This window comes from Antechinus flavipes, chromosome X, assembly GCF_016432865.1.
Source record: "Antechinus flavipes isolate AdamAnt ecotype Samford, QLD, Australia chromosome X, AdamAnt_v2, whole genome shotgun sequence".
Taxonomy (NCBI): Eukaryota; Metazoa; Chordata; class Mammalia; order Dasyuromorphia; family Dasyuridae; genus Antechinus; species Antechinus flavipes.
In genome coordinates, this window is record NC_067404.1 from 7,065,663 (window position 1) to 7,075,169 (window position 9,507).

General features: G+C 52.1%; 1 protein-coding gene across 5 annotated transcripts in view; it reads left to right on the top strand.

Annotated features, from left to right (window-relative positions):
* The window catches only part of IKBKG (inhibitor of nuclear factor kappa B kinase regulatory subunit gamma), a 47,554-nt gene that overhangs the window by 35,333 nt on the left and 2,714 nt on the right, over positions 1 to 9,507 (top strand). For 4 of the 5 annotated variants that reach the window (XM_051967741.1, XM_051967742.1, XM_051967740.1 and 1 more), the window contains 6 exons: positions 842 to 960; positions 3,023 to 3,175; positions 6,264 to 6,360; positions 8,493 to 8,642; positions 8,928 to 9,070; positions 9,411 to 9,499. In XM_051967741.1, coding sequence (XP_051823701.1) covers positions 842 to 960; positions 3,023 to 3,175; positions 6,264 to 6,360; positions 8,493 to 8,642; positions 8,928 to 9,070; positions 9,411 to 9,499 — 751 coding nt within the window. The remainder of the gene's footprint in view (positions 1 to 841; positions 961 to 3,022; positions 3,176 to 6,263; positions 6,361 to 8,492; positions 8,643 to 8,927; positions 9,071 to 9,410; positions 9,500 to 9,507) is intronic. The other variant, XM_051967744.1, reaches the window with a different exon arrangement.

Consider the following 9,507-nt stretch of genomic DNA (forward strand, 5'->3'; position numbering starts at 1 on the left):
GATGCCTGCTGCGGGGGCCAGCCAGGAGAATTCAGGGTTCAGGGAGAGTGCAGGCCCGGCCACTTGGGGAGTCACGCACATAGAGGTGTCGGCAAAGCCGGGGCAGCCAAAGGATGAGGCTTGAGCTTTTGGGGGCGAGGGGGTGTCTGTTAAAGGGAGGGGAAATCCAGAGAAGGGAGCTCTCCTGTTAGCATGACAAGCTTCTAGACTTTGGGCTGGCTGAGGACAGGCCTCCGTTGCCACTTTGGGTCCCTTCCAGCCTTCAGAATCCCAGCCACACTTGGCCCCTTAATGTTTGTTGACGGTTTCTTGTTGCGTTGAGAAGAAGCGGAGAGTTAAGGTTAGAACTAGGAGAAGACGGTGTCCTGGCCAGTGAGAGAGGAAGAGGGCCAGTCACAGCCCAAAGGCTGCCAGGAAATCCAGGAGATTTGAGAGCTGGGAGAAGGCTTCCATCTTTGAGAGCAGATCGGAGAGTCGAGGTGCTGAGCGGTTCATTCATGCTTGGGTGGGGAGGAAAGAGCCGGCAGGGAGAGGTGGGTCTGAAGAAGCCGCACGAGATTTTCTCGGGACACGGCCGGGCTGAGAGTCCATCCTTTGGCCAGCTCTCCCACCGTGTCTGATAGTGCCGCTCCTGGGGTGCCCTGGTTTTTCCCGGGTGACACTGAAAGCCCTTTGCAATCTAGCCCCGGCTTCATTTTTAGTTTTCCGTTCTGAATTGGGGGGAGTAAGGGCATACTTGAGTTTGACCAGCAGGCCACTGGGATTTCTGCCTCTGGTTTAACAGTCCAAATTTGTAAAGACCAGAAGGGGCCTGACACGCAGCCGTCATCTTTCTCTACAGCAACTGACAGAAGACAAAGGCTCTGTGAAAGCCCAGGTGACCTCCCTGCTCGGCGAGCTGCAGGAGAGCCAGAGCCGCTTGGAGATCTCCAACAAGGACAAACAAGTCCTAGAGGACAGGTAGGTGGCGGGACAGCAGGCTCGGGCTGTCCTGGCTAGCCGATGGCAGCCGCCCCTCACACGGGGCCCGTCCCGGGGCCGCCGTCTCTTCCGTTGGGCTCTCCGTGGGCCTCTCCAGATTGAATGGCCATGCCTCTGTTGAGGATTCTCACCTCTCCTTCTCCTGCCCTAACTTCTCAGTTCACCTCTGATCTATCTTCAACTGCTTCTCAGCCATCTTGGATTGGATGGCCAGAAGACATCTGAAATTCAGTATGTCCCAAGCAGAACTCTTACCTTTTCCCCTAAATCGCCCCCATTCCTGCCACTCTTGAGGCTCAAGCCCTTGGGCTTGTCCTGAACTTTCCTTCCAGACTCATTTTCTCTACCCTCCTGCCCCAGTGTGTTGTGCTGAGACCTGACCGTCTCACCTCTGCCGTGTCTCCAGGTTATGCTCCCTTCTGTCCTCTGATAGGGTCTCCGTCCAGTGCAGGCCCCTCATCACCTCCCACTGAGACCGCTGCGGTTGCCGCTAGGGTATCCACCTGCCTCACTGCAGGCCTTTCTCTGTTTTGCCACTGAGGTGATTGTTCTACAGCTTGGGTCCGATCATGTCATTTCCCTCAATAAACTTCAGGGGCTCCTTAGTACCTCAAAGACAGAATGTTCTACTTGACATTCAAAGTCCTTCCACAAACTAGTCCTCACATCCACCATCCCTTGTAGTCTTTGATCCGATGACCATTGGCTTGCTTGCTTTTCTTGGGACGAGAGCCTCCAGCTCCTAATCCTGGGTCTTTTCTCTGGCTGTCTCTCCCTCTCTTCCCCCCACCCACCCGGAAGCTGCTCCCTCTTCATCTCTGCCTCCTGGCTTCCTCGAAGGCCCAACTAAAATTCTCCTTCCTCCGGGAAGTCTGCCACCATCCCCCTGATCCTGATGCTTATATCCGGTTTCCCTGTCCCTGGTTTGCTTCTGATCTCTAGGTTTGCATGTTGTCCCCCATATTAGACTGGGAGCTCCCCGAGGGCAGGGAGTCTTTCTCTTAGCACCACGCTGGCAGTCGGCGACTGCCCAGGAATGGTTTTGGTGATTAGTGTACTTCCTGGGCCCCAAGGGCCTCTTCATTTTAGCTCATTCAGGCCCGTCAGGTAAGACCGGGACATTATCACTTCAGACGAGTTCCTCGTAGCAAAGCAGATTTCCGCCAGAGAAATGAAGGGATGATTATTTTCTTCCTAAAAGAAAAATTTGCTGCACAGCAGATTCCTCAAAGGTCCTTACATTGCGAGTTCCATTGGGACCTTCAGTTGTGAGTGGATGCTTTTTTCCCGTGGCAGGTGAGGAGAAGTCTGAGGGCCATTCCTGGAGCTGGCCATTCCTTTTTCTCTTCCCCTAGCATCCTACTCTAGGAGGTCGGGTTAGAGTCGAGGATTTCTCTGGCCAGGCCTCCTTTTGCAGAGGAGACCTCTGCCGTTTAGGGGAGTGAAGTGCCCGAAGGTCCTAGGCCCCACAGGCGGAGTTGGAGTCCAGATCTGCCGAGTTAGGGATCAGGAAGGTTCTTTGTGCTGCCAGGTGAGCCGCAGCAGAGTCAGCCAAGCTCTCGTTCCTCACTCCTCCGGCGGCACTTGGACTGATGGAAGGGTGCTCTTTGTACTCTCAATGGGAGCTAGAATCAGTTACTGTTGGGCACCAACGTAGAACTAAGAATGACGTGGGCACCGCCCCCGTGTGGTACAAGTTGGCAAGCACTGCTTTCATAGATGCTAGGCCATTGGTAGGTGTGGGACCCATGGCCGGGCTTCTGCCCCATCCTCCCCAGCCTGGCTTGCCTCCAAGGTAAAATCCTTTGACTCTGACCATCTAGTCTAGACTTGAGGACGTGTTCTCTGGTTGGGTGCTGAAAGTACGGGAGCCAGCAGGTTCGGTGTGGGGGTGCGGCTGGCTCACTTTCCTCCTCGGCTCACAGACTTGACTGGGGACCGTCCCATTCACTGATATGCTGTTTGGCTTCCAGGGCTCGCCCGACAAGCCTGTCTTCTCCTGTGATCCCTCATTGACCTCTTTCTTGTCTTCCTGTACAAGAGCCCGGGCAGCCAGTGAGAGGGTCAAGCATCTGGAGAGTGAGAACGAACAGCTGCACAAACAACACAGCGTGCAGGTGGAGCAGCTACGCATGCAGACCCAGAACGTGGAGGCTGCCCTGCGGATGGAGCGGCAGGCCGCGTCTGAGGAGAAGTGAGCCCGGGGTGCTGAGGTTGGGGGAGCTGATAGGGAGGGCATTGGGGCAGTGCCCTGAGACGGGGCCGAGTTTCTGGGGCTTCCTGAGGACCCCATCAGAGCAGGTAGCAGCCTGCTGCCAGTTGTGAGCAGATGATACAGCCCCGTTTGTGTCAGCTAAGGCCTGGCCAGGAAGCAGACATGCTCTCCTTTCATTCTTAGCTCCTTGTTCTTCTGCCTCTCCCCCCCCAGCCCAGTCTTTAAGAGAAGTGGGCGTACCCTGCTGCCCACCAGACTGTGTCACGTGGAAAGTGGGATCCAAAAAAGGTTCTATTGGACCCCTGTCCCTACCACTTGCTACTTTTTGTGAGCTTGGAGGTTTGTTTTCCTCATCAGTAAAACAGGGATGATGATACTTGCACAACCCAGCTCCTAGGTAGTTCTTGTGAGAAAAAATGCGAAATCTGAAGAAGAGCATTGGTTCTAGCTTCAGATTCCACTTCTCATCCTTCTGTGACCTTTAGCAAAAGCTTATTTCTCCTGGACCTCGGTTTCCTCCTTTGTATCAGATGGTCTCTGAGTTTCCTTCCTAAGATCCCGGTGCTCGTTCTAGACACAGTTACCTTAGATGAGGCAGGGCTGCTAATGACTTCAAAGTGAACTGAGCCAAGATGCCCGCCACAGCTGGAGAGATGGCGTAATGTGAATGCTTCAAAACAGAGCAGGGATGTGGCACAGGACCATTTAGATACGTCCTCTCGAGTGTTTTGGGAAAGGAACGAAAAATTTTGGACACGGCTTACCACAGACAAAGCTCCCTCCTTGTCCTCTTTGAGGGAGGTCTGAGCGACAGTGGCCCTAATAAGAAATGACTCCCCACTTTCCTAGATCCCTGCTGACGCTTCCTTACTTCCCAGAGCCGACATGTTTCTGATTAGTGTGGGAGGAAGAGGGATTTCTTCCCACCTCTGTTACTGAAAAAGACTTTCCTTCCTGCTTTGGCAGCAAGGTTTTTTTCCCTTTTGGGGAAAACTTAGGAAAGAGCTTTTGGATTTTCACCCTGAATGGTTAGGGGGAAATCCCTGGGGCCCCTTTTTTTTCCTTTAAGCATCTTCAAAGCTCTGCATGACCAGCAGCTTCGCCTTGAGTTGAACCACTTAGTGCTCCTGTTCTCTTGCCTGGGAAACCCTTTCTGGGGCCCCGTGCTATGCTGCCCTTTGCGGCAACTTTTCAAGGATGTGGTGTTAGATGAGCTAGTCGTTGGGTCTTCTCCACGTCATTTGTTATGTATCCGTTGTGTGCCAGGTTGAACGATACAGGTACAAAGAAGGAAACCGTCCCGATGTTTGCAAGAGAGACAAGTCATGTCAGAATTTATGCGCGTAAATAGAACAACAGTAAACGTGATTGTGCCAAGTGGTGCTAAATCTCTGGTCATTTTGGAGTCATGGCAGTAAGAGCCATGGGAGCAGAAGATCTGGAGAGAGGTCATGCAGATGGTGGTGAGGCTTGAGCTTGGAGGCAGAGAACAGCAGGGACTGCGGCCCGGGGCAGAGAGGGCCCACTTGGGAAGGCTTGGCTTTCGGAGCTCACCAGCCACATTTGGATTTGATTCTAGAGGCATCAGGAAGCCACTGGAATTGGATGGTAGGAGAGTGACAGGCTCAGATCTGTGCTTAAGGAGAATGACTTTGGCAACAGGATGGAATAGATGAGAGATTTGAGGCAAGGAGGCCATTTAGGAGCTTGTTGGAGTAATCTAGGTCAAAGGTGTTGAGGTCTTGACCCAAGGATGTAGCTGTGTCCGTGGAACAAAGCTTGGATGAGAGATGTGTGAAAGAAGATCTGGCAAGCCCGTGGACGTGGAGGCTGAGGGAGTGAGGAAAATGCCACCTTTGTGAACCCGAGCCACTGCAAAGCTGGCAGTGCCTTTGCCACAAAGGAGGACACGTGGAAGAGGGGAAGATTTAGGAGAAAGAAAAGGAGTTCAGTTTTAGACCCACTGACTTAAGATGTGAAGCATCAGGGCAAAGGAAAGCCAAAAGTGCTTGGCGCAGTTCGGTCCTCCTTTCCTTTCTTCCCTTTGGCTTCTTCCCTCTCTCTTGTCTTCCCTTTTGCCTTTCCTCCTCTCCCTCCTTTATTTCTTCCCTCCCTCTCTTTCTCTTCCTCTTTACCTCCCTTTCTTCTTCCCCTCTTCCCTTTATCCTTTTCTGCTCTTCCTTCCTCCTTCTCTTTCCTCCTTTTCTTACTCCCTTCCTCTTCTTCCTTCCTTCTTCCTCTTTCCCTTCTTCCTTCCCTCCCTCCCTCTCTTTCCCTCTTCTCTTCCTCCCTTCTTCTTTCTTCCTTCTTTCCTCCCTCCTCTTCCTCCCTTTCTCCCTCTCCTCTTCCATCCCTTCTCGCCCTTCCTCCCTCCCCCTCTTCCCTTTCTCTCTCCCTCTGTTCTTCCCTCCCTTCCTTGCCATATCCCGGCTGGGCATTCTACACAGTTGTGTGAAACCTCACGCTGTCGAGAAGGTGCTGTTTTGCATTGGCAGAGGGAGTTTGCTCATTTCCCAGTTGCCTATATCAGTGACATCCCCTATTTGGTCTCTGTCCCTCCCAGTGCCGTACAATCCCAGGACATTTGCGTACCGGTTTGCCCTTCTGCCCTATTTGACGGGCATCTACTTGTGCTCCTATTTTTGCTAATGTAACAGTCACTGCTATGGATGTATTCGGGAAATCCTTTCTTGGACAGCGCACCAATGAATATGTCTGCTTCCCCGTAGTCTCTCTTAACATGGGTCGTTTTCATCTTTTGGTGTCTTGGTGGGTTCGATTTTCCGGACTGTTTTTATCCCGGGGAAATCAAAGTGAAAATCTCTCCCCAGGACAGCTTTAGTGACTGGCTGGCATCTCAAGGAGTAGGGGTGTGTTCTCTGCCTCTTGTCTCTTTTCTCGAAGCACTATGGGAGAGGACTCTCATTTGAGGTTGGTCTTGTAGATGAAAAGTGAATAGTTATTTTCAAGCAAGAAGGACTTTTCTTTCCTTCAGATAATGAACAGGAAACATGGGGGTTAAGGCAACTGAGTTCTGCTTCTGAAAACTGGTTTCTGGTCTTTTCAGGCGGAAGTTGGCCCAGTTACAAGTGGCCTACCACCAGCTCTTTCAGGAGTATGACAACCACATCAAGAGCAGCCAAGCGAGCAATGAGCGCAGTAGGGTGAGTACACGCAGTCAGCTGCTCTGCCTGTGAGAGGCCTTCTCCAGCTTTAGTACCTTAAGGAACACTCCCTCAGAAAGCAGGCTCCTTGTGTCCCAGGAGTACACGGGCCCCCATTTGTCTTATATACAGCAACTTATGGGAAATATGCGAGGGGTTCCACCCATTTTATTAATGAGACGAGCAGGACTCATCAAGGGTCTCCGCGCCAGGCAGGAGCTCCGTGACCGGTTTTCTTTCTCATTGCTGTCAGAGCCTTGGTCTCTAGTGTGCCGGAGATGAGAGGTTCAGGGGGTTTTGGTTGCTTCGCTGCTTCCCACTGCATCCTCTAACCTGAGAGGAAAAGAGCTGGCATGGGCTGCCTCCGCTCTGAATAAGAGTGGCGGCGGGAGGGTTGTCATACCCGTAGTCTCCATTTTCATTTCAGTCTCACAGCAAGTTGGGAAGAAATTACTACTCTCGTTCCCATTCTGCAGATGACCAAGGAGAAGTGTCTTCAGTGTGCATCTCTGGAAAGCACTGTCTCAGCTTCTCAGTGTTGGGGTTGGGGCAGAATATGGAAAGGGTCAACTCTAGGAACAGACAAAAGCAGAAGCCAAGATGATGCAGTACTGGCCTAGGAACCTGGAGGCCTCTGTATTCTTAGGAACTCTCCACAACTTGTTTCCAAGAAACAAGTACTGTAATATAGTTGGGGGTGCTAGGTATACAAATGTCCCCCAAATAGGACATGCAGCTTTAGACTAGCCAAAGACCTTTGGGGTGATACCGTCCCCAAGGGCAGAATTACCACAAAAGCAGCAGTCTCTTTAGGATGAGAAGGAGTGACAGAGGGAGCAGATCAGCAGATCCACGTGAGTAGAAAGCCCTGTCCGATGCCTCTGCCGAGTACTTGGCTAGCCACGTCACACGGCCCCTCGCTGCTGAGTCTCCCTTCAGTCTGAGGAATGAATGAATGAATGAATGAATGAATTGCTTACTATGTGCTAAATGCTGGCCTAGAAGTACAAAAGCTGCCCTCACAGAGTCTCTTTTAATGGCAGAGACATGCTCTCTAGGGAGAAAGAAGGCATTTGTTTCTTACATTGAACCAAAGTCTGGGTTTCTGCTATGTGGTAAACCGAGTCAGTATTGTGTGGCTTGGCTTTGAGATCAGGGGACTTGAGGTTGAATCCTGCTACTGGCTGTGATCATGGGGAAGTCCTGAGTCTGTTTTTCTTGTCATACTTTTTGAAGCCCTGAGATTTATTGAAACGGGAACTATTACTATTGCTTCCTCACTTGTGTATCAGTCCCCAAGCATGTGTATGCACCTACTGTGTTTTCAGCACGAAGGTTATACAGAAAGGCAAAAGATAGTCCCTACTCTTAAGGAGCTCCTCGTCCAAAGGCAGATCTTCAGCCGCCTGGGGAGAGTGCTCACGCTCCCCGAGGTGGCCGACTGTCAGCAGGTGCTATCCCCCAGCTCCTCCTTGACTAGCACGCTTCCTTCCGTCCCGCTCCCCTTCTTCTGGAGGCACTCTCTAAACCATGGCGCTCAGTATCTATGCCAGTGCTGCTTGGCCTGTCTAGCTTCTCTCCTTTGGGCCACCAGGCTGTTGTTAGGGCAGCCGTAATACAGGACTTGGGAGGACCACCGTTAGAAAGTTGGCAGTGTGGTCAGACCCCACGAACTGTTGTGTGTCCACCTTCCTCACCTTGGATTCGTGCAGTGAATATTTGAGGGCTCCCATTTTATTCCTGTCGGCCACAGCCCAGTGTGGAGATCTTTTGGGAGCTCACTTCTTCTCCCAGCTGTCCCGGCTTTGAGCCATCCTCAGCTTCGCTTTTATGCAGGTCTGAGAACTTTGAGTTGGACCAGGTCCTGGGATTCATCTCATCCAGGCCTTCCTCATGATACAAGTGACAAAAGTAGACTCAGAGAAGGGGCCTGACTTGTCACATGGAAATAATGCTCCAAGCAGAAGGCTGACTCCCGAGTGACGGTGGCTAGATTCTGGGCATAAATGACCTGGAGAGGCCATGCTGGCCAGAAAATAGGAAAGGAACCCCGGAAGAGTCAAGGATTAGCATATCTCCCTATGCCCCCAAAGCTCTGGGAACCCAGTAGGCTCCTTTCATCTTTTCTTTAGGGAATGGATCTTCAGTTGGAAGACCTTAACCAGCAGTTGCAACAGGCAGAAGAGGCCCTGGTAGCCAAACAAGAATTGATCGACAAACTCAAGGAGGAGGCCGAACAGCACAAGACAGTGATGGAGACCATTCCTGTCCTGAAGGCACAGGTTGGAAGCTCCCATTGTAGGACAGTCAGCTGGTATAAAGGGGTGCAAAGGGAGGAGAGGTGATGGACTGAAAGAGCAGCCCCTCATTGGTGCTTCCTGGCAGCCCGGAAGGATCCTCCCCAAGACTCTGCCAGTGGGGCTCGAGGCCAGGCAGCTCCCACAGGGTGGGGCTTGGTGCCGGACCGGTCTTGAATTCCGAGAGGCACCTCACTGGGCCGGGCCTCTGGAGTGGATGTGGAATTCCATCCAGACGGATTGCTCAGAAGGCCTCATTCTCGTCTCCAGGCCGATATCTACAAGGCTGACTTCCAGGCAGAGAGGCAGGCCCGGGAGAAACTGGCTGAGCGGAAAGAACTTCTGCAGGATCAGCTGGAGCAACTCCAGAGGGAGTATAACAAACTGAGGATTGACTCGAAAGAAAGTACCCGGTAAGTCCCTCCGCCTCGGCCCAGACTGGCCAACACGCTCTTCTTGTCCGTCTCTCGTGCCCATTCTGTTCTCGCTGATAAATCTAAAAGGAATTGGGCTTGAGGGAACAGAATGCCTCATTAAACATAGCTGGGTGATTTCAGGTTGGGTCTAGGCCAGGGCTGGCTAACATCCAGTTGGATGAGAAGAAAGCTGGCCTCACGGTAAGTTTTCAAGGCAATTAGAGCCACATTGGCTGTATTGCCGAGAAAACGGATGGCCAAGAAGGGGCCAGAAATGATTTCGGAACCCTGGGATGGGCTGGGGGGAGGGTAACTGTTTACTAATTTGTTTGCCAAGGGCTGTGAACACAACTTTCTGCTTTCAAAGTATTGAAGATATGAGAAAACGGCACGTGGAGAACCCCCAGCCAGCCTTGCCTCAGCCGGGTAAGTCC